The sequence below is a fragment of the Carcharhinus amblyrhynchos genome, chromosome 16 (genome assembly GCF_965287045.1).
Source record: "Carcharhinus amblyrhynchos chromosome 16, sCarAmb.v2.hapA, whole genome shotgun sequence".
NCBI classification, from domain to species: domain Eukaryota; kingdom Metazoa; phylum Chordata; class Chondrichthyes; order Carcharhiniformes; family Carcharhinidae; genus Carcharhinus; species Carcharhinus amblyrhynchos.
Window position 1 is genome coordinate 559277 of NC_137339.1, and position 24496 is coordinate 583772.

The following is a 24496-nucleotide window of genomic DNA, read 5'->3' on the forward strand; positions in this document are numbered from 1 at the left end:
AGCTGTCGTCTTGCCCAGTATCTGGTCCAGTTTAAGCACACACTAACGACATGAAGCACTAGGCCACTCTCGAACATTCAAGAGCAGCCCAAGTACAACCCATCGTGTGTGTGCGCCCCTCGTTGGACAACAAGGCGGACCGACTTAAAACCTGTGACTTAAAAGAGAAAAACGTTAGTCTCATTCCACATCCTTTTACATTACCAGGGACGTCCCAATGCTAATGAACCTTATTTAAAACAATCTCCTATATCTTTCCATCTCCAACCCACTCATGTGCCTGTTTAAGTAACTTATAAACAACTCCAGCGTGCCTGCCTCCACCACCTTACTTGGCAGAGCATTCCATACCCCCACTACCCTCTGTGTGAAAAACCTCCCTCTAATATCAGTGTTATACCTCTCCCCCCTCACCCTAAGCCTGTGGCCCCTCGTACTGTGTGTCTCTAACATAGGAAATAGCTTACCTCTGTTTACTCTATCTATACCCGTCATAATCTTATATACCTCTATTAGATCCCCCCTCAGTCGCTGTCTTTCAAGGGAAAATAGCCCCAATTTGCTCAATCTTTCCTCATACCCCAGTCCTTCCATACCAGGCAACATCCTGGTAAACCTCCTCTGCACTCTCTCCAGAGTCTCCATGTCCTTCCGGTAGTAAGGCAACCAGAACTGGACGCAGTACTCTAAATGCGGCCTAACCAACGTTCTATACAACTGCAACATTTTCTCCAGCTCTTATATTCTATACCCCTTCCTATAAAGGCTAACATGCCATAGGCTTTCTTCCCAACCTTCTCCACTTGTACTGCCACCTTCAAAGACTTGTGCACTTGCACCCCCAGGTCCCGCTGCATTTCTATACTCTTTATAGGCTTACCCTTTATCATATAACTTCTCCCTACATTATTCCGGCCAAAATGCATCACCTCACATTTATCCGGATTAAACTCCATTTGCCATATATCTGCCCAATATACCAGCCTATCAATATCCCGTTGTATTACCAGACACTGCTCCTCACTGCCTGCCAATCCAGCCATCTTAGTGTCATTTGCAAGTTTGCTGATCACACCACTTACTCCCTCTTCCAAATCATTTATATATACTACAAAGAGAAGAGGTCCCAGTACTGAGCCCTGCGGCACACCATTAGTGATAGACCTCCAGCTAGAAAAGGACCCTTCCACTACTATTCTCTGTCTCTTCTTACCAAGCCAGTTCTCAACCCATCTAGATACCTGGCCTTGTATTCCATGAGCCTTAATCTTTTCTACCAACCTACCATGAGGGACTTTGTCAAACGCCTTACTGAAATCCATATAGACGACATCAACGGCTCGTCCTTCGTTGACCGTTTTTATCACCTCCTCAAAAAATTCTACCAGATTCGTAAGGCAAGACTTCCCCTTTACAAAGCCATGCTGCGTATCCTTAATCAGATCGCAACGCTCTAAGTGCGCATACATCCTATCCCTAAGAATCCTCTCCATCAACTTGCCTACCACTGACGTCAAACTCACCGGCCTATAGTTACTAGGGTTATCCCTCCTACCCTTTTTAAACAACGGTACCACGTTCGCTATCCTCTGGCATGTAGTGGGAACCTTGCGAAGGAATCAAGATGATTGCATCCTTTCCCCCAGTGCTGCATCGAATGCTACAAACATCTCTCAGATTGGACACATTCTGGCTCTTATTTTGCTGATCAACTCACTCTGGCCTCCAGTTTCTGGATCTGTTTCTTGCCTCCTTTCAGTGCAATCTGTTCAGCTTCATTCAATCGCAGCTGCAAATCTTTAGTTGTCTGTTCCATGTTCTTTTTCATCCTCTCTAGATGTGCACTGGTGTCTTGTTCTTTCTTCAGTTCCTCTGCCATCATTGCAGCCTGGAAACGTAAAATCCGATGATCAGAAACAGAATGGCAAGAATGAAACTGTATAAATATTTCACACATTGGAGTTCTCCAACTGATTGGAAGCTCCTAGTTAGCCACAAAGTCCAAAGCAGGCAATAGCTTGGATAAAGGCCTCCCACAGCTTCTCACCCCTAGTCACTCAGCTGACTGTTGGAGGACTGGTAGAGGAAGGAGCCCCTGGCGTGAGAACCAGACACTCGGCAGATAGATAACACGCTGGGAGAGGTTAGAGCTACGTCCACCTGCAAATGCTTTCGAACATCCTAGACTGACATTGCTGCAGCCAGGAAGGTGAATCCAAACCGCTGTGGCAGCATGGCTGCTCCAGAAGGAATAGCAGCCCAATGTTGTCCAGGTCTGTAATCTATAATTGCAGCTACTTTTACTCCTTGTCTCTGGCCTGTGATATGAGACTCTCTCTCGTTGTCTCAGGAAGTGAGCAGTCTTTCAATGATGGACAGTCACTCACCTGGGAATAAAATAAGCAGCAGAGATTTTGGATGTATCACAACTCACATCAGTTATTGCTTTCTTAGCTTTGTCCTCAGCATTCCGGCATTCCTGGACCGCTTCTTCCACCTCGGTGCTCAGAGAATTAATGTCATTTTCCAGCTTCTTTTTTTGGTTAATCAGACCGGTATTCTGAACAGATACAAAATAAAAGATGATTTTATTCTATCTTCTGCCAGTTGATTTGTTTATGGTTTATTGCTGTGTTTGTCCCTCTCTTTCTGTACCTGTGAGTGCAGCAGGTTCACCCGTTCTGTCGCTTCCAGTAACTCTTGCTCTGCTAGTTTCCTGCCTCTCTCAGACTGTTCCAGAACTGCTCGAAGCTCTTCCAGCTCCGCCACCAACAGGTTACTGTGCCGTTCAGCAGCTGCAATCTGCTCTTTGTAATCATCATTCTGTCGAATAGTCTCATCCAGTTCCAGTTGGATCTCCTACAAGTGAAGTTAAAGTTTATTTATTAGTCACAGTTAAGGCTTATATTAGAAGAAGAACAACAACAAAAACAGCCCGGGAAACAGGCCCTTTGGCCCAACGAGCCCGCGCCGCCATCTTAACACCACCAGTCCCCCCCCGCCTCCACCCATGACCCTTGTCTAATGTTTTATGGCCATCCACATTGAGGGAAACTGATTTAGGGAGAATTTATTCCTGCCAATCAGCCTAACAGCACATCTTTGGGGTGTGGGAGGAAACCGGAGCACCCGGAGAAAACCCACGCAAGCACGGGGAGAATGCGCAAACTCCCACAGACACCGGCCCAAATCCATGTGACAGCAATCAGTGATAGTCACTGAGCTGTCGTCTTGCCCAGTATCTGGTCCAGTTTAAGCACACACTAACGACATGAAGCACTAGGCCAATCTCGAACAACCAAGAGCAGCCCAAGTACAACCCATCGTGTGTATGTCCCTCGTTGGACACGAGGTGGACCGACTTAAAACCTGTGAATGAAAAGAGAAAAAAAAAATTATTATTATACCATATCCATTTACCTTACCAGGGACGTCCCAAGGCTAATGACCCTTATTTAAAACAATCTCCTATATTCTCCCATCTCCAACCCACTCATGTGCCTGTCTAAGTAACTCTTAAACAACTCCAGCGTGCCTGCCTCCACCACCTTACTTGGCAGAGCATTCCATACCCCCACTACCCTCTGTGTGAAAAACCTCCCTCTAATATCCGTGTTATACCTCTCCCCCTCACCTTAAGTCCATGGCGCCTTGTCCTACGTGTCTCTATTATAGGAAATAGCTTACCTCTGTTTACTCTATCTATACCCTTCATAATCTTATATACCTCTATTAGATCCCCCCTCAGTCGCCGTCTTTCAAGGGAAAAGAGCCCCAGTTTATTCAATCTTTCCTCATACCCCAGTCCTTCCATACCAGGCAACATCCTGGTAAACCTCCTCTGCACCCTCTCTAGAGTCTCCACGTCCTTCCGGTAGTAAGGCGACCAGAACTGGACACAGTACTCTAAATGTGGCCTAACCAACGTTCTGTACAACTGCAACATTAGACGCCAGCTCTTATATTCTATACCCCTTCCTATAAAGGCTAACATACCATAGGCTTTCTTCACCACACTCTCCACTTGCACTGCCACCGTCAAAGACTTGTGCACTTGCACCCCCAGGTCTCGCTGCGACTCTATACTCCTATGGGCTTACCCTTTATCATATAATTCCCCCCTACATCTGGATAGGCTGGGCAAATGGGCCAGGAACTGGCAAATGGAATTTAATGTTGGCAAGTGCGAGGTGGTCCACTTTGGTAGGAAGAATGGTAGGAAGGACTATTACTTACATGGCGAAAAACTGCAGCAGGCGACGGTGCAGAGGGACCTCGGGGTCCTTGTGCATGAGTCGCAAAAACCCAGCTTGCAGGTGCAGCAGGTGGTCAGGAAGGCGAATGGGATGCTGGCCTTCATCGCGAGGGGGATTGAATATAAAAGTAGGGAGGTCTTGCTGTGGCTGTATAGGGCATTGGTGAGGCTGCAGCTGGAGTACTGTGTGCAGTTTTGGGCGCCGTACTTACGCAAGGATATTTTGGCCTTGGAGGGAGTGCAGAGGAGGTTTACTCAGCTGATACCGGAGTTGAGGGGGTTGAACTATGAGGAGAGGCTGAATAAACTAGGCTTGTACTCGTTAGAGTTTAGAAGAATGAGGGGAGATCTCATTGAGACGTATAAGATGATGAATGAGATGGATAGGATAGAGGTGGAGAGACTCTTCCAGCTCAGAAAGGACAGTAGGACTAGGGGGCACAGCCTCAAGATAAAGAGGGGGCGGTTTAGAACGGAGTTGAGGAGGAACTTCTTCACTCAAAGGGTGGTGAATCTCTGGAATTCTCTGCCCGTTGAAGTGGTGGAGGCTGCCTCGCTAAATATTTTTAAGACGCTGGTTGATGGGTTTTTGATAGGTGAGGGGATTAAGGATTATGGGGAGAGGGCGGGAATGTGGAACTGAGCCACGACAGATCAGCCATGACCTTATTGAATGGCGGGGCAGGCTCGAAGGGCTAGATGGCCTACTCCTGCTCCCATTTCTTATGTTCTTATGTTCTTATGTACATTATTCCGGCCAAAATGCATCACCTCACATTTATCCGGATTAAACTCCATTTGCCATGTATCTGTCCAATCTACCAGCCTATCAATATCCCGTTGTATTACCAGACACTGCTCCTCACTGCCTGCCAATCTAGCCATCTTACTGTCATCAGCAAATTTGCTGATCACACCACTTACTCCCTCTTCCAAATCATTTATATATACTACAAAGAGAAGAGGTCCCAGTACTGAGCCCTGCGGCGCACCACTAGTGACAGACCTCCAGCTAGAAAAGGACCCTTCCACTACTACTCTCTGTCTCCTCTTAGCAAGCCAGTTCTCAACCCATCTAGATACCTGGCCTCATATCCCATGAGCCCTAATCTTTTCTACCAACCTATCATGAGGGACTTTGTCAAACGCCTTACTGAAATCCATATAGACGACATCAACGGCTCGTCCTTCGTCGACCGTTTTTTGTCACCTCCTCAAAAAATTCTACCAGATTTGTATTGATACTGCAATGAAGTCACTGTGAAATTCCATAAATTGCATTTTATTTTAAAATCTTTCTCAAGATTTCTTCTACCGAGCATGTTAAATATTCTGCCTGTCATAAAGTTACAATCATACCTGAAGGTTTTTTTAAAGCTGTTTCACAGTCCTTAAATCATGTAGCAATTGTTAATAAAGTTCCAATCTGTCCTAGCCTCCCGCCTGCCTCTGACTGACCTTATACTGAGCCTGGAGGTTTCTCAGTTGTTTCTGGGATTCTGCAGCCTGTCTGTTTGCATGATTCAGCTGTAATTCCATCTCGTTCAAGTCTCCTTCCATTTTTTTCTTCAGTCTAATTGCTTCATTCCTGGCCTTTGCCTCGGAATCCAGCGCTGCCTGCATCAACTCCATGGTTCGCTGATGATTGCGTCTGAAATGAACATGGCAGATTTAAAACAAATGCACTTGTGTAAATAACATGTTTTGCACTAAACAGAAAGAAAATTTAAAAAGCGAAGCAAACAGGAAAAGGATCACTAATTCATCTCATTGGCTTAGGGAAGAACAAGGTCACTTTCTTGATGAACATAGAACATAGAACACTACAGCACAAACAGGCCCTTCGGCCCACGAGTTGCGCCGATCACATCAACACCTATCTATAACCCCCAATCCCATAAAACCCCATATACTCATCCAGAAGTCTTTTAAAAGACCCCAGCGAGTTCGCCTCCACCACCACTGACGGCAGCCGATTCCATTCACTCACCACCCTCTGAGTGAACTTTGACCTTGTGCCACAAGTTCTTTCCTGGACACCTGACATTAATCTCAGTCATGTGGTCATATTTATCGACCTTTCGTTTCCTTGAAGCAATTGACTATGGCATTTAGCAATGACAGTGTGCTTGAATGTCGTGGGGAGGTGTTTCGATTCCCTCATGCTGGAGATGGCCATTGTCCGGCACATCTGTTACTTGACCAACTTTGGCAGCATAGTGGGTTAGCACTGCTGCCTCACAGCACCAAGGACCTGGGTTCAATACCGGCCCTGGGTCACTGTCTGTCTGGAATTTGCACATTCTGCCCATATCAGCCTGGGTTTCCTCTCACAGTCCAAAGATGTACAGGTTAGGTGGATTGGCCACGCTAAATTGTCCCTCAGTGTCAGGGGGATTAGCAGGGTAAACGTGTGGGATTTTGGGAATAGGGCCTGGGTGGGATTATGGTGGGTGCAGACCTGATGGGCTGAATGATCTCCTGCTGCACTCTAAGGATTCTATGACCAGCCCCCAAATCTGAGTGTTGTTCACATCTGCTGAATGAGAGGGAATGATGAGTGAACATTCTCACTTCTGACCTCACTCAGGTATGTTTTTCGAATAGCTGCATCCAATCTACTTTGGCCGGCTCCTCTCTCAGATTTGTAAAATTTGTCCTCCCGTGATTTAGGGCTTTTACTCCTGTTCTATCTTTGTCTAATTCTGTAATGATGCTAAATCTAACTATATTCTGGTCACTATCTCTGGAATGGTTCCCCAATGCTCCACTTTCCCAGCTTCACTCCTGAGTGGTATGAGCAGAAAGAATTAATCGTTCTCGATGGAGAGAGGGGCAGACAGGTAAGGCAGCTGATTTTTGAGCTCAGGACAAATAGACATTTCTGATTAGAATTTCTTAACTTCTCACTGCTTGATCAATTTTCTTTAACCCAGAGTTCCAGAAACAAAATGAAGAATAAAATATCAACACAGCATTCAGCTCACCGAAGACCATCAATTTCCTCATCCTTTTCTGCCAGTTTCCGTTCAATTTCAGCTTTTATCTGTGAGAGTTCGAGTTGGATCCTCAGAGTTTTACTTTCCTCGTGTTCAAGAGCACCCTGGGTAAAAATGGAGAGCCTGTCACTCAGAACATAGAACATTACAGTGCAATACAGGTCGACCTGTGAAACCAATCTAAAGCCCATCTAACTTACACTATTCCAATATTATCTATATGTTTATCCAATGACCATTTAAATGCCCTTAATGTAGGCAAATCCGCTACTGTCACAGGCAGGGCATTCCACACCCTTACTACTCTCTGAGTAAAGAATCTACCTCTGACATCTGTCCTATATCTATCATCCATCAATTTAAAGCTATGTCCCCTCATACTAGCCATCATCACCCGAGGCAAAAGGCTCTCTCTGTCCACCCTATCCAATCCTCTGTTAATCTTATATGCCTTTATTAAGTCACCTCTTAACCTTCTCTCTAACGAAACAGCCTCAAGTCCCTCAGCCTTTCCTCATAAGACCTTCCCACCATACCAGGCAACATCCTGGTAAACCTCCTCTGCACCCTTTCCAATGCCTCCACATCTTTCTTATAATGCGGCGACCAGAACTGTACGCAATACTCCAAGTGCGGCCGCACCAGAGTTTGGTACAGTTGTAACATGACCTCATGGTTCTGAAACTCAATCTCTGTACCAATTAAAGCTAACACACCGCATGCCTTCTTAACAACCCTGTCAACCTGGGTGCCAACTTTCAGGGATCTATGCACATGTACACCAAGGTCTCTCTGCTCATCTACACTACCAAGTATCTTACCATTAGCCCAGTACTCTGTATTCCTGTTACTCCTTCCAAAGTGAATCACCTCACACTTTTCCACATTAAACTCCATTTGCCACCTCTCAGCCCAGCTCTGCAGCTTATCTATGTTCCTCTGTAACCTGCAACATCCTTCCACACTGTCCACAACTCCACCGACTTTAGTGTCATCTGCAAATTTACTAACCCATCCTCCTACTCCCTCATTTAGGTCATTTATAAAAATGACAAACAGCAGTGGCCCCAAAACAGATCCCTGAGGCACACCACTAGTGACTGAACTCCAGGATGAACATTTCCCATCAACCACCACCCTCTGTCTTCTATCAGCTAGCCAATTCCTGATCCAAACTGCTAAATCACCCTCAATCCCATGCCTCTGTATTTTCTATAATAGCTTACTGTGGGGAATCTTATCAAACACTTTGCTAAAATCCATATACACCACGTCAACTGCTTTACCCTTATCCATCTCTTTGGTCACCTTCTCAAAGAACTCAATAAGATTTGTGAGGCACGACCTACCCTTCACAAAACCGTGCTGACTATCCCTAATCAAATTATTCCTTTCTAGATAATTATAAATCCTATCTCTTATAATCTTGTCCAAAACTTTGCCCACAGCAAAAGTAAGGCTCACTGATCTATAATTACCAGGGTTGTCTCTACTCCTCTTCTTGAACTTGGGGACAACATTTGCTATCCTCCAGTCTTCTGGCACTATTCCTGTAGACAATGATGACCTAAAGATCAAAGCCAAAGGCTCTGCAATCACCTCCCTATAGCTTCCCAGAGAATCCTAGGATAAATCCCATCCGGTCCAGATGGTTTCTTTGTCACAGTGACCCCATCATTGCTCAGCAATCCCAGAAACTCTTATCAGGTCCCTCTAGAATTCTACAGAATGAATTCATGTTCATTCACAGGCGGCACAGGAGTTTATTGTCAGTTTTTAAACAGTTACAGAATAAATTAAATTCAATAAAGCTTTGACTGCACATCAAGGTCCCTGCTGTTCTGGATTTTAAAATTGACCTTCCTCCAATTTGAACAAGTTTGGGAAATGGAGAACTTTCAGAATACAACATTCAAAGTTCCACCTGTTAATGTTCTGCAAGGTGCCCTGGACGAAAACAAGAGTTCGGGTGACTGTGGCTCAGCTTTTCACTCTAACAAACCCACTCCATCTTCAATATTCCACAATTTTATATTTTTTAGACTTTTCTCTGTGTCTACTCATAAATGAGAACATAATAACTAGGAGCAGGTGTAGGACATCTGGCTCTTCAAGCTTATTCCCCCTTTCAATAATATCATACCTGATCTTTTTGTGGACTCAGCTCCACTTACCCACCTTTATCTATTCTTGCCTTAAAAACATTCAGTGAGGGAGCCTCAACTGTTTCACTGAGCAGAGAGTTCCACAGATTCACAATCCTTTGTGTGAAGAAGTTCCTCCTCAACTCAGTCCTAAATCTGCTCCCCCTTATTTTGAGGCCATGCCCCCAAGTCCTAGTTTCACCCACCAGTGGAAACAACTTCCCTGCTTCTATCTTATCGATTCCCTTCATAATCTTACATGTTTCTATAAGATCTCTCCTCATTCTTCTGAATTCCAATGAGTATAGCCCCAGTCTACTCAGTCTCTCCTCAGAAGCCAACCCTCTTAACTCTGGAACAACCTAGTGAATCTCCTCTGTACCCCCTCCAGTGCCAGTATATCCTTTCTCAAATAAGGAGGTTTGACCTGATCAGGAATAGTCAGCGTGGATTTGTCAAGGGCAGGTCGTGCCTTACAAGCCTAGTTGAGTTCTTCGATAATGTGACTGAACACATTGACGAAGGAAGTGCCGTGGACGTGGTGTACATGGACTTCAGCAAGGCGTTTGATAAGGTCCCCCATGCAAGACTTCTTGAGAAGGTGAGAGGGCATGGGATCCAAGGGCCTTTGGTCTTGTGGATCCAGAACTGGCTTGCCTGCAGAAGACTGAGAGTGGTTGTGGATGGGTCTTTTTCGGCATGGAGGTCAGTCTCCAGTGGAGTGCCCCAGGGATCTGTTCTAGGACCCTTGCTGTTTGTCATTTTCATAAATGACCTGGATGAGGAAGTGGAGGGATGGGTAAGTAAGTTCGCTGATGACACTAAGGTCGGTGGTGTTGTGGATGGTCTGGAAAGATGTCAAAAGTTGCAGCAGGACATAAATAGGATGCAGGACTGGGCGGAGAAGTGGCAGATGGACTTCAACGCGGATAAATGTGTAGTCGTCCATTTTGGAAGAACCAACGGGATGAACGAGTACACTATCAAGGGCAGGAGTCTTAGTAGTGTTGAAGAGCAGAAGGATCTTGGGGTCCGGGTCCACAGGACTCTTAAATCGGCCTCGCAGGTGGAGGAGGTGGTCAAGAAGGCGTATGGTGTACTGGCCTTCATTAATGGAGGGATTGAGTTTAGGAGTCGGGAGGTAATGCTGCAACTTTATAAGTCCCTTGTCAGGCCTCATTTGGAGTACTATGCGCAGTTCTGGTCGCCTCACTATAGGAAAGACGTAGAAGCTATTGAAAGGGTACAGAGGAGATTTACAAGGATGTTGCCTGGACTGGGAGGCATGCCTTATGAAGTTAGGTTGAGGGAGCTGGGACTCTTTTCCCTGGAGAGACGAAGGTTGAGAGGCGACCTGATAGAGGTTTATAAAATGTTGAGAGGAATAGATAGGGTGGATTCTCAGAGGCTATTTCCCCGGGTTGAAATGGTCGCTACGAGAGGACACAGATTTAAGGTGCGGGGAGGAAAGTACAGAAGTGATGTTAGGGGTAAGTTTTTCACTCAGAGGGTGGTGAGTGAATGGAATCGGCTGCCATCAGTGGTGGTGGAGGCAAACTTGCTGGGGTCTTTTAAAAGACTTCTGGATGAGTATATGGGATTTAATGGGATTGGGGGTTATAGATAGGTCTATAGATTGGTAGGTGTTGATGTGTTCGGCGCAACTCGTGGGCCAAAGGGCCTGTTTGTGCTGTAGTGTTCTATTTCTATGTTCTATGTTCAAAACTGTACACAGTAACTCCAGGTGTGGCCTCACCAGCACCTTATACAGCTGCAACATAACCTTACTGTTTTTAAACTCTATCCCTCTAGCAATGAAGGACAAAATTCCATTTGCCTTCTTCATTACCTGCTGCTCCTACAAACCAGCTCCTTGAGATTCCTGCACAAGGACACCCAGATCCCTCTGCACAGCAGCATGCTGCAATTTTTTACCATTTAAATAATAGTCCATTTTGCTGTAATTCTACCAAAATGGATGACCTGACATTTACCAACATTGTACTCCATCTACCAGACCCTCGCCCACTCACTTAGACTATCGATATCCCTTTGCAGATTTTCAGCGTCATCTGCACACTTTGCTGTTCCACCCATCTTAGTCTCGTCTGTGAATTTTGACACACTATACTTGGTCCCCAACTCCAAATCATCGATGTAAATCATGAACAATTGCGGTCTCAACACTGATCCCCGAGGCACACCACTAGTCACTGCCAACCGGAAAAACACCCATTTACCCCCACTCTTTGCGTTCTGTTAGTTAACCAATCCATTCAGCCGACAAGGTGAACTCATTTTAGTTTTCCTTCCGCTCCTATTCTCCAGCTTTCAGTTGGACCTACCTCAGCCTCGGCCAAGGCTCCTTGCACCTCGGTCTTCTCCTGTTCCAGGCTCTTCTTCACTTTCTCCAGCTCATGGATGGTTTTGCTACCTTCACTAATCTGATCGGTCAGGTCCGAGATCTCATCTGTCACCAAGAGAAAGAGATTTCAGCTACTGTTCTACAGACCAGGAATAACACTGCAGTGTTGCGATGGCAATTTGAGGGAGCGCTGAACTGTCCCCTCCAACATGCGGCACTCCCTCAGCACTGACCCACTCACAGTGCGGCGCTCCCTCAGCGCTGACCCTCTGACAGTGCGGCGCTCCCTCAGCACTGACCCACTCAGTGCGGCGCTCCCTCAGCACTGACCCTCTGACAGTGCGGCGCTCCCTCAGCACTGATCCTCTGACAGTGCGGCACTCCCTCAGCACTGACCCTCTGACAGTGCGGCGCTCCCTCAGCACTGATCCTCTGACAGTGCGGCACTCCCTCAGCGCTGACCCTCTGACAGTGCGGCACTCCCTCAGCGCTGACCCTCTGACAGTGCGGCACTCCCTCAGCGCTGACCCTCTGACAGTGCGGCACTCCCTCAGCACTGACCCTCTGACAGTGCGGCACTCCCTCAGCACTGACCCTCTGACAGTGCGGCGCTCCCTCAGCACTGACCCTCTGACAGTGCGGCGCTCCCTCGGCACTGACCCTCTGACAGTGCGGCGCTCCCTCGGCACTGACCCTCTGACAGTGCGGCACTCCCTCAGCACTGACCCTCTGACAGTGCGGCGCTCCCTCGGCACTGACCCTCTGACAGTGCGGCACTCCCTCAGCACTGACCCTCTGACAGTGCGGCGCTCCCTCGGCACTGACCCTCTGACAGTGCGGCGCTCCCTCAGCACTGACCCTCTGACAGTGCGGCACTCCCTCGGCACTGACCCTCCGACAGTGCGGCACTCCCTCGGCACTGACCCTCTGACAGTGCGGCGCTCCCTCGGCACTGACCCTCTGACAGTGCGGCACTCCCTCAGCACTGACCCTCTGACAGTGCGGCGCTCCCTCGGCACTGACCCTCTGACAGTGCGGCGCTCCCTCAGCACTGACCCTCTGACAGTGCGGCACTCCCTCGGCACTGACCCTCCGACAGTGCGGCACTCCCTCAGCACTGACCCTCCGACAGTGCGGCACTCCCTCGGCACTGACCCTCCGACAGTGCGGCACTCCCTCGGCACTGACCCTCTGACAGTGCGGCACTCTGTCAGTTCTGACCCTTTGATGATTGGTAGGGAACCCAAAAATACCTAATTTAGGAGCTTGGAATTTCGGATCTGCAGTTCCTAATAGGCATTGGGCTTTATTCACATGTGTGAGGTCTGGAGAATAGCCACACATGCATGGTTTATTGATTTCACACGTGTCAGTGGGAGATGGGTGCACTTGTGTTTTGTCCATGTTCATACATTTTTTATTCAATCACCTGATATGGGTGTTATTGTCTCGGACAGTATTTATTGCACATCCCTAATTGCCCTTGAGAAGATGGTGGTGAGCTGCCTTCTTGAAGTGCTGCAAGTGATGTAGGTACATCCACAGTGATGTTAGGAATAAATTTGACCCAGTGAAACTGAAGGAACAGTGATATATTTCCAAGTCAGGATGGTGTGTGGCTTGGAGAGGAATCTCCAGGTGGTGGTGTCCCCATGTTTTTGCTGCCCTTGTGGGTTTAGAAGATGCTGTCTAAGGAACCTTGATGAGTTCCTGCAGTGAATCTTGTAGATGGTACACACTGAACTGGATTAGCCATACAAATAATGTGGCTACCGGAGCAGATCAAAGGCTAGGAATGCTGTGGTGAGTACCTCACCTCCTGATTCCCCAAAGCTTGTCCATCATCTGGCTGAGGTGATTAAGAAGGCATTTGACATGCTTGCCTTCACCAGCTGGGGCATTGAGTCCAAGAGTTGAAAAATCACGTTGTAACTATATAAAATCTTGGTCACCATGCTACCAGAAGGATGTAGAAGTTTTGAAGAGAGTGCAAAAAACGTTCAGCAGGATGTTGCCTGGTCTTGAGGGAGTTGGTTATGAGGGGAGGTTGAATAAACTAGGATTGTTTTCACTCAAAAGATGGAGGCTGAGGGACGATCTGATAAAGGTCTACAAAATTATGAGAGGCACAGACAGGGTGGATAGTCAGAGGCTTTTTCCAAGGATGGAAGTTTCAATTACAAGGGGGCATAGGTTCAAGATAAGAGGGGAAAAGTTTGTGGGAGATGTGCGGGGAAAGTTTTTCACGCAGAGTGGTGGAAGCCTGGAACGCACTGAGAGAGGAGGTGGTGGAAACAGGCACATTAGCAACATTTATGAGGCATCTGGATGGGTACATGAATAGGGAGGGAATAGAGGGATACGGACAGAGTAAGTACTGAAGGTGTTTTTTTCAGTTTAATTAGGGCGTTATGGTTGGTGCAGGCTTGGAGCAAAGGGCCTGTTCCTGTGCTGTACTTTTCTTTGTTATCAACAAGGCAGCACGGTAGCACAGTGATTAGCACTGCTGCTTCACAGCTCCAGGGACTTGGGTTCAATTCCCAGCTCGGGTCACTGTCTGTATGGAGTTTGCACATTCTCCTCGTGTCTGCGTGGGTTTCCTCCCACATTCAAAAGGTGTGCAGATTAGGTTGATTGGCCATGCTAAAATTGCCCCTTAGTGTCCTGAGATGTGTAGGTTAGAGGGATTAGTGGGTATAATATGTAGGGATATGGGGGTAGGGCTTGGGTGGGATTCTGGTTGGTGCAGACTCGATGGGCCGAAGGGCTTCTTTCTGTACTGTAGGGTTTCTATGATTTCTATGATCTAAGGCACAAATCAGGAGTGTGATAGAATACTCCCCTGTTGCCTGGATGGGTGCAACTCAAAAAGCTCAACACCATCCAGGACAAAGCAGCCCCTCTTCCCTGGCATCCCACCCCTGGAAACATCCACCCCCTCCACCACTGGTGTGCGGTGACAGCTGTGTATACCATCTACAATACCTTGGAGGTTCTTGTTCTCTCGTTTGAGGGTCTCCAAGTGGTCTAGTGACTCCTCGTAGGCATTCTTCAGTTTAAAGAGCTCAGTGCTCAGACTCCGAGCTTCCTTTTGTGATGCCTCCAACTCAGCCTGCGCCTCCTCAAACTTCTGCTTCCAGTCAGCAATTGTCTTGTCGAAGTTGCGCTGCTTTTTGTCGAAAGCGAGAGCGGCTGAATTTGCTCTCTCCAGATCAATGGTCAGATCCTCAATTTCTGTCTGCAGACGATGCTTTGTCTTGTCCAGGGAGGAGCACTTGGCATTCACGGCTTCCACTGCCTCCTCTGCTTCCTGTAACCGGATGGCCAGCTTCTTCCTATTTGTAGACAATCACCAAAATTTGATTAGTTCCTGTTGTTTATTAAGAGGACATAAGCTGTAAATGGAACCATTTATCAATTCAGCCTTCAAACACTCCCAGGTACAGCACAGGGTTAGATACAAGTGAAGCTCCCTCTACACTGTCCCCCATCAAACACTCCCACGACAGGTACAGCACAGGGTTAGATACAGAGTAAAGCTCCCTCTACACTGTCCCCCATCAAACACTCCCAGGACAGTTACAGCACGGGGTTAGATACAGAGTAAAGCTCCCTCTACACTGTCCCCCATCAAACACCCCCAGGACAGGTACAGCACGGGGTTAGATACAGAGTAAAGCTCCCTCTACACTGTCCCCCATCAAACACTCCCAGGACAGTTACAGCACGGGGTTAGATACAGAGTAAAGCTCCCTCTACACTGTCCCCATCAAACACTCCCAGGACAGTTACAGCACGGGGTTAGATACAGAGTAAAGCTCCCTCTACACTGTCCCCCCATCAAACACTCCCAGGACAGGTACAGCACGGGGTTAGATACAGAGTAAAGCTCCCTCTACACTGTCCCCCATCAAACACTCCCAGGACAGGTACAGCACGGGGTTAGATACAGAGTAAAGCTCCCTCTACACTGTCCCCCCATCAAACACTCCCAGGACAGGTACAGCACGGAGTTAGATACAGAGTAAAGCTCCCACTACACTGTCCCCCCATCAAACACTCCCAGGACAGGTACAGCACAGGGTTAGATACAAGTGAAGCTCCCTCTACACTGTCCCCCATCAAACACTCCCAGGACACGTACAGCACGGGGTTAGACACAGAGTAAAGCTCCCTCTACACTGTCCCCATCAAACACTCCCAGGACAGGTACAGCACAGGGTTAGATACAAGTGAAGCTCCCTCTACACTGTCCCCCATCAAACACTCCCAGGACACGTACAGCACGGGGTTAGACATAGAGTAAAGCTCCCTCTACACTGTCCCCCCCATCAAACACTCCCAGGACAGGTACAGCACGGGGTTAGATACAGAGTAAAGCTCCCTCTACACTGTCCCCCCATCAAACACTCCCAGGACAGGTACAGCACGGGGTTAGATACAGAGTAAAGCTCCCTCTACACTGTCCCCCCATCAAACACTCCCAGGACAGGTACAGCACGGGGTTAGATACAGAGTAAAACACTCTCTACACTGTCCCCCCATCAAACACTCCCAGGACAGGTACAGCACGGGGTTAGATACAGAGTAAAGCTCCCTCTACACTGTCCCCCCATCAAACACTCCCAGGACAGGTACAGCACGGGGTTAGATACAGAGTAAAGCTCCCTCTACACTGTCCCCCCATCAAACACTCCCAGGACAGGTACAGCACGGGGTTAGATACAGAGTAAAACACTCTCTACACTGTCCCCATCAAACACTCCCAGGTACAGCACAGGGTTAGATCCAAGTGAAGCTCCCTCTACACTGTCCCCCATCAAACACTCTCAGGACACGTACAGCGCGGGGTTAGACACAGAGTAAAGCTCCCTCTACACTGTCCCCATCAAACACTCACAGGACAGGTACAGCACAGGGTTAGATACAAGTGAAGCTCCCTCTACACTGTCCCCCATCAAACACCCCCAGGACAGGTACAGCACGGGGTTAGACACAGAGTAAAGCTCCCTCTACACTGTCCCCCCCATCAAACACTCCCAGGACAGGTACAGCACGGGGTTAGATACAGAGTAAAGCTCCCTCTACACTGTCCCCCATCAAACACTCCCAGGACAGGTACAGCACGGGGTTAGATACAGAGTAAAGCTCCCTCTACACTGTCCCCCATCAAACACTCCCAGGACAGGTACAGCATGGGGTTAGATACAGAGTAAGTTCCCTCTACACTGTCCCCCCATCAAACACTCCCAGGACAGGTACAGCACGGGGTTAGATACAGAGTAAAGCTCCCTCTACACTGTCCCCATCAAACACTCCCAGGACAGGTACAGCACAGGGTTAGATACAGAGTAAAGCTCCCTCTACACTGTCCCCCCATCAAACACTCCCAGGACAGGTACAGCACGGGGTTAGATACAGAGTAAAACACTCTCTACACTGTCCCCATCAAACACTCCCAGGACAGGTACAGCACGGGGTTAGATACAGAATAAAGTTCCCTCTACACTGTCCCCCATCAAACACTCCCAGGACAAATACAGCACGGGGTTAGATACAGAGTAAAGCTCCCTCTACACTGTCCCCATCAAACACTCCCAGGAGAGGTACAGCACGGGGTTAGATACAGAGTAAAGCTCCCTCTACACTGTCCCCCCATCAAACACTCCCAGGACAGGTACAGCACGGGGTTAGATACAGAGTAAAGCTCCCTCTACACTGTCCCCCCATCAAACACTCCCAGGACAGGTACAGCACGGGGTTAGACATAGAGTAAAGCTCCCTCTACACTGTCCCCCCATCAAACACTCCCAGGAGAAATACAGCACGGGGTTAGATACAGAGTAAAGCTCCCTCTACACTGTCCCCCCATCAAACACTCCCAGGACAGGTACAGCACGGGGTTAGACACAGAGTAAAGCTCCCTCTACACTGTCCCCCCCATCAAACACTCCCAGGACAGGTACAGCACGGGGTTAGATACAGAGTAAAGCTCCCTCTACACTGTCCCCCATCAAACACTCCCAGGACAGGTACAGCACGGGGTTAGATACAGAGTAAAGCTCCCTCTACACTGTCCCCCATCAAACACTCCCAGGACAGGTACAGCATGGGGTTAGATACAGAGTAAGTTCCCTCTACACTGTCCCCCCATCAAACACTCCCAGGACAGGTACAGCACGGGGTTAGATACAGAGTAAAGCTCCCTCTACACTGTCCCCATCAAACACTCCCAGGACAGGTACAGCACAGGGTTAGATACAGAGTAAAGCTCCCTCTACACTGTCCCCATCAAACACTCCCAGGACAGGTACAGCACGGGGTTAGATACAGAGTAAAGCTCCCTCTACACTGTCCCCCCATCAAACACTCCCAGGACAGGTACAGCACGGGGTTAGATACAGAGTAAAGCTCCCTCTACACTGTCCCCCCATCAAACACTCCCAGGATAGGTACAGCACAGGGTAAGATACAGAATAAAGTTCCCTCTACACTGTCCCCATCAAACACTCCCAGGACAGGTACAGCACGGGGTTAGATACAGACTAAAGCTCCCTCTACACTGTCCCCCCATCAAACACTCCCAGGACAGGTACAGCACGGGGTTAGATACAGAGTAAAGCTCCCTCTACACTGTCCCCCCATCAAACACTCCCAGGACAGGTACAGCACGGGGTTAGATACAGAGTAAAGCTCCCACTACACTTTCCCCCCATCAAACACTCCCAGGACAGGTACAGCAGAGGGTTAGATACAGAGTAAAGCTCCCTCTACACTGTCCCCATCAAACACTCCCAGGTACAGCACAGGGTTAGATACAAGTGAAGCTCCCTCTACACTGTCCCCCATCAAACACTCCCAGGACAGGTACAGCATGGGGTTAGATACAGAGTAAAGCTCCCTCTACACTGTCCCCCCATCAAACACTCCCAGGACAGGTACAGCACGGGGTTAGATACAGAGTAAAGCTCCCTCTACACTGTCCCCCCATCAAACACTCCCAGGACAGGTACAGCACGGGGTTAGATACAGAGTAAAACACTCTCTACACTGTCCCCCCATCAAACACTCCCAGGACAGGTACAGCACGGGATTAGATACAGAATAAAGCTCCCTCTACACTGTCCCCATCAAACACTCCCAGGACAGGTACAGCACGGGGTTAGATACAGAGTAAAGCTCCCTCTACACTGTCCCAGCTGCGAGATATGGTCACCAGGTTTAAGGGCAGATCATTGTAAGAGGCGCAAAGAAAGCCAGTGATTTTGACAGTACCTTTGGCAGGACATTGATCTGAGAAATATGAATTTATTCTAATATCAGATATATTACTATTGGAGAAATTGCAGAGGAAGTTTAATAGAATATTAACCAAGGCGATGGACTTCCATTCCATCAAATGGCAATGGGATTATTCCCCTTCGGGTAGAGATGGTTAAGAAGAGATTTTATTGAGATATTCAGAATCATGAAGGGTAGTAAGGTTGTGGAATGCCCTGCCTGCAGCAGGTGTGGACTCGCCAACTTTAAGGGTGTTCAAATGGTCAGTGGGTAGGCATATGGATAACATTGGAATAGTTTAGGTTAGAGGGTCATTAGATTAGTTCCACTGGTCGGTGCAACATTGAGGGCTGAAGGGCCTGTACTGCGGTGGAATGTTCTATGTTCTATATGTTCTATGAATTGAGTGTAAATCAGGTGAAACTTGTCAGTGATGGAGGATCAGTAACAGAGAAAACAGGAAGAGTGGGGAGGTAATGAGAATTTCACAGTGAGGTGTGATCTGAAAGACAGGAAGGTAGATTCAATAATGATTGGATAAACACATAGAGAGGGAAACTGACAGCAATGTGTGCAAAAAACAGGAGTGGGACTAATTTTGTATATATGTCAGCTTTTATAAAGAGCTATGATGGGCCAAATGACCTCATTCTGTGCTTCTTTATTTTATTCACAGGATGTGAGCTGACTAGGTCAGCATTTATTGTCCATTCCTAATTGCCCCTTAGGAAGTGATTGTGAGCTGTCTGCTACCACTATGTGCCACCTCTACTGGGTCTGTCGTGCCGGTGGAACAGGATATATCCAGGGATAGTAATGGTGGTGTCTGGGGTGTTACCTTTAAGCTATGATTCTGTGAGAATGACTATGTCAGGCTGTTGCTTGTCTGGTCTGAGATTCAGCTCTCCCAGGTTTGGCACAACCCCCCAGTTCCAGTGCCTTGGTCGATGGCAGGTTGTAGGATTGCTAGAACTGGACTGTTTCCTGTGACAAGGTGAATGTTGGCTAGTCTGTCTGGCCTTGTAGAAGTTTGATAAACTGAGTGACTTGCTTGGCCATTTCACAGGCCAGATAAGAGTCAACCACATTGTTGTGCCTCTGGAGTCACATGTAGGCCAGACTGGGTAAGGATGGCAGATTTCCTTATGGGATGTGTTTTATGACAATCAACAATCGTTTTGTGGCCACCATTAGATTAGCTTTTAATTCCAGTTTTAATAACTGCATTTAAATTGTGGTGGGATTTGTAGCCTTATCCACAGATCATTACCCGAACCCTAGCTTACTCATCCAGTTAAATGACCACTGTATCACCAGGTCATGAACGGACTGAGACTGGAGGGATACAAACGAATGGTCTAGTTGGACCAATAAGTGGCGCAGGCTTGGCGGGCCGAAGGGCCTGTTTCCTGTGCTGTACTGTTCTTTGTTTATCAAAGACGTCGCCATAACAACTGGGCCTCAGTGAGGACGAACAATCTATAGTGATCAATGTTAATGATTGTTCCTGTACATACTTGGCCTCTTCCAGTTCCTCTGTTCTCTGAATTGCGTCGGTTTCATATTTGTTACGCCACTGTGCCACCTCAGCATTGGCCTTGGACAGCGCCCTCTGAAGTTCCGCCTTTGCTTCCTGTTCTTCCTCATACTGTTCTCTCAGGAGGTCACAGTCATGGCGGGAAGCGTGCAGCGCATGAGCCAGAGCATTCTTGGACTTTAATGTAAACACAAACAGAATTAAAGATGGCGGCTGTTCTCCAGTTACTGACCTGTCCAAGCTGAGTGGCCTTGAACCAATAGCTTCATGCCAATGTCACTAGTGAACTGGTCCAAGTCTCAGAGATCAGGAAGGAGGACCATGTACATGTGGACTAGATGTTTCAGCAGTGACTCATTACAGCTGTGGAGCAGAGTTCCCACCCTTGCGATATCTGCCTGATGTGAAGGTGTTTAGATCGTTGATGAGGATGAAACATGGTCAGAATTTGCCTTAATGCTCATGTTGCAGGAGACCCAAACAACAGTCGCTCCTTGGACAAGGTTCCAAAAGCTGCCAGCTTCTGGAACTTTACCCCAGCACAGAATGGAGGGGGAAATTTGAAGAGATCTCCAAACACCCCCTTCCACTTAAAACTGTACATTCAAAACTGTCAGGTGCTCAATTTCTAAGCAGCAATTCTCCAGAATTTTCCAACAGTCAATCTGCACCAACATTCCTCACCTTCAGCTTCCTTCCCAATGAAATACCTACCGTCATCTACTCCAGCCACTTCCTGACACACTCCTTTCCATCACTCCCAAATGAAAGGCCAAATATCTGTTCATGTCTAATATTTACTAACCTTTTACACAAAATTAGAGAGATGGGATTGGGGGAGGGATTATACCGGTTTGGATTGAGCAGAAAGTAAGAATAAAGGGATCATTCTCGGGGTGGCAGTTTGTTCCTGGTGCCCTACCACGGGGACTGGTGCGCCACCCCCAGCTGTTCACCATCTACATCAGTGATTCAAATGTGGAACGTAACATTTTCATATTTGCTGATCTCACAAAACTAGCTGGGAATTTGAGATGTGAGGAAGCTGCAAGAAGGCTTCAAGAAGGTTTAGACAGAAAAAGTAAATGGAATCTATTGTCAATAAGTGTGCAGTCATTCACGTTGTTGAAAAAACAAAAAGGCAGAATATCTCACCAATGGTGAATCTCTGGAATTCCATTCCAAAGGATGGAATGTCAATCATTGAACATGTTCAAGACAAAAATGGATAGATTTCTGGATATTATTAACATTATGGGATATGGAGAAAGTGGTTCTGAGGGACATGATGAGGTAATGATTTCATTGTATGGTGGAACAGTCTGGATGGGCTGAATGGCATATTCCTTCTAAGTTTGTGTGTTCCTAGCTGTTCATCATTAAATCTGGCTGGAACACACTTAGTCGTGCCATGCTTTGCCAAACCACCGACTATATCAGGATCATTCTAAAGAGTAAAAGACTCCATTTCCTTCAACCCTCGGCCACAGTTCCTCCATCTCACCTTAAATATCATTGCATGGATCTCTTGGCCATGGTGATTGAGACCATCCACTCCATTGGTATTGTCATTTTTCTTTGCCCTGATGATATCTAAAAGCTGCCCCTCAGTGTCATCATCCTACAATTGTGTTAGTTTTCACATGTTGACTGGCAACACCCACCCAGCTTTACCTCAGGCCCATCCCTCCCAGTGTCTCTAAATTACCAGACAAGTTATCCAACTTCCAGCACTGAATAAGGAGAAATGTGCTGAGTCTGAGTAGAGACTCAGTTCCTCAGGTAACAACTCCATTCCTCTCCCTGGTCTCAGCCTGTTTTCAACCCCTTCCAACCCCATTTCCTCTCCATCACCAACACCACCTCCTTCTAGCTCCTCCACCCCCATCCCCACCTCATTTCACCCCCACATCCCACTTCCCATCATCTTTGTGCACACTGATTTCTGTCTAAGCAATGCCCTCATTCCTCCCTCCTCCTCCTCCCTATCTCTTTAATCTCCTCCAGTCTCACAACCTCCCAAAACTCGCTTCCTCTGCCCTCTTGTCAATCCCCTAATCCATTTGCTCCACCAATAGTGGTTGTGTCTTCAGCTACCTGAGCCTTAAACTCACAGTCATAGAATTCTATGGAGGCCATTTGGCCCATCGAGTGTGCTCCGACTACAATCCCAACTAGGCTCTAGCCCCATAACCCCATGCATTTACCCTAGCTAGTCACCCTGACACTAAGGGGCAATTTAGTATGGCCAATCCACCCAAACCTGGGAGGAAACCAGAGCACCCGGAGGAAACCCACACAGATACGAGGAGAACATGCAGACTCCGTACAGACAGTAACCCAAGCCAGAAATCGAACTGGGTCCCTAGTGCTGTGAGGCAACAGTGTTAACCACTGTGACACCACAATGAACTATAATATTTTAATTTTCTTATGAATTTACCTTCTGGAGTTGATCAGTAAGTCATTCCTACCACCATAGAACATAGAACATAACAGCGCAGAACAGGCCCTTCGGCCCACGATGTTGCGCCGACCAGTTAAAAAACAATGACCCACTAACCTAAACCGATCCCTTTTCGTCCATAAACCTATCCACGGATCTCTTAAACGCCCCCAAACTAGGCGCATTTACAACTGCAGCAGGCAGGGCATTCCAATCCCTCACCACCCTCTGGGTAAAGAACCTACCCCTGACATCCGTCCTATAACTACCACCCCTTAATTTAAAGCCATGCCCCCTCGTGCTAGCTTTCTCCATCCGAGGAAAAAGGCTATCACTATCCACCCTATCTAAACCTCTAAACATCTTATATGTTTCAATAAGATCCCCTCTTAGCCGCCTTCTTTCCAGCGAAAACAACCCCAAATCCCTCAGTCTCTCCTCATAGGACCTCCCCTCCATACCAGGCAACATCCTGGTAAACCTCCTCTGCACCCTCTCCAAAGCCTCCACGTCCTTCCTGTAATGTGGGGACCAGAACTGCACACAGTACTCCAAGTGCGGCCGCACCAGAGTTGTGTACAGTTGCAACATGACGCTGTGACTCCTAAATTCAATCCCCCTACCAATAAATGCCAAGACACCGTATGCCTTCTTAACAACCTTATCTACTTGATTCCCAACTTTCAGGGATCTATGTACACATACACCTAGATCCCTCTGTTCATCCACACTATTCAAAGTCCTCCCGTTAGCCCTATACTCAACACATCTGTTATTCCTACCAAAGTGAATTACCTCACACTTCTCCGCATTAAACTCCATCTGCCACCTCTCGGCCCAGCTCTGCAACCTGTCTAAGTCTCCCTGCAAACTTCGACACCCTTCCTCACAATCTACCACACCTCCGACTTTGGTGTCATCAGCAAATTTACTAATCCACCCAACTATACCCTCATCCAGATCATTAATAAAAATTACAAACAGCAGTGGCCCCAAAACAGATCCCTGAGGCACACCACTCGTAACCGAACTCCATGACGAATATTTACCATCAACCACCACCCTCTGTCTCCTATCTGCTAGCCAATTCCTGATCCAATTTCCTAGACTACCCTCACTCCCATACATCTGCATTTTCTGCAGAAGCCTACCATGGTGAACCTTATCAAACGCCTTACTAAAATCCATATATACCACGTCAACTGCCTTACCCCCATCCACCTCTTTGGTCACTTTCTCAAAAAACTCAATAAGGTCAGTAAGGCACGACCTACCCGCTACAAAACCATGCTGACTATCTCCAATCAATTCATTACTCTCCAAATAACTATAAATCCTATCCCTAATAATTTTTTCTAAAACCTTGCCCACAACAGAAGTGAGACTCACCGGTCTATAATTCCCGGGGAAGTCTCTGTTCCCCTTCTTAAACAATGGGACAACATTCGCTATCCTCCAATCTTCCGGTA

At 47.5% G+C, this 24496-nt stretch overlaps 1 protein-coding gene across 1 annotated transcript in view; it reads right to left on the bottom strand.

Annotated features, from left to right (window-relative positions):
• Positions 1 to 24496, bottom strand: part of LOC145353767 (myosin-7-like) — a 119620-nt gene that overhangs the window by 11056 nt on the left and 84068 nt on the right. The window contains exons 31-38 of the mRNA XM_080204542.1: positions 20562 to 20758; positions 14749 to 15098; positions 11744 to 11868; positions 7243 to 7358; positions 5714 to 5906; positions 2656 to 2859; positions 2435 to 2560; positions 1718 to 1888 (exon numbers count right to left, since the gene is read on the bottom strand). Of these exons, the coding sequence (XP_080060668.1) occupies positions 1718 to 1888; positions 2435 to 2560; positions 2656 to 2859; positions 5714 to 5906; positions 7243 to 7358; positions 11744 to 11868; positions 14749 to 15098; positions 20562 to 20758 (1482 nt within the window). The remainder of the gene's footprint in view (positions 1 to 1717; positions 1889 to 2434; positions 2561 to 2655; positions 2860 to 5713; positions 5907 to 7242; positions 7359 to 11743; positions 11869 to 14748; positions 15099 to 20561; positions 20759 to 24496) is intronic.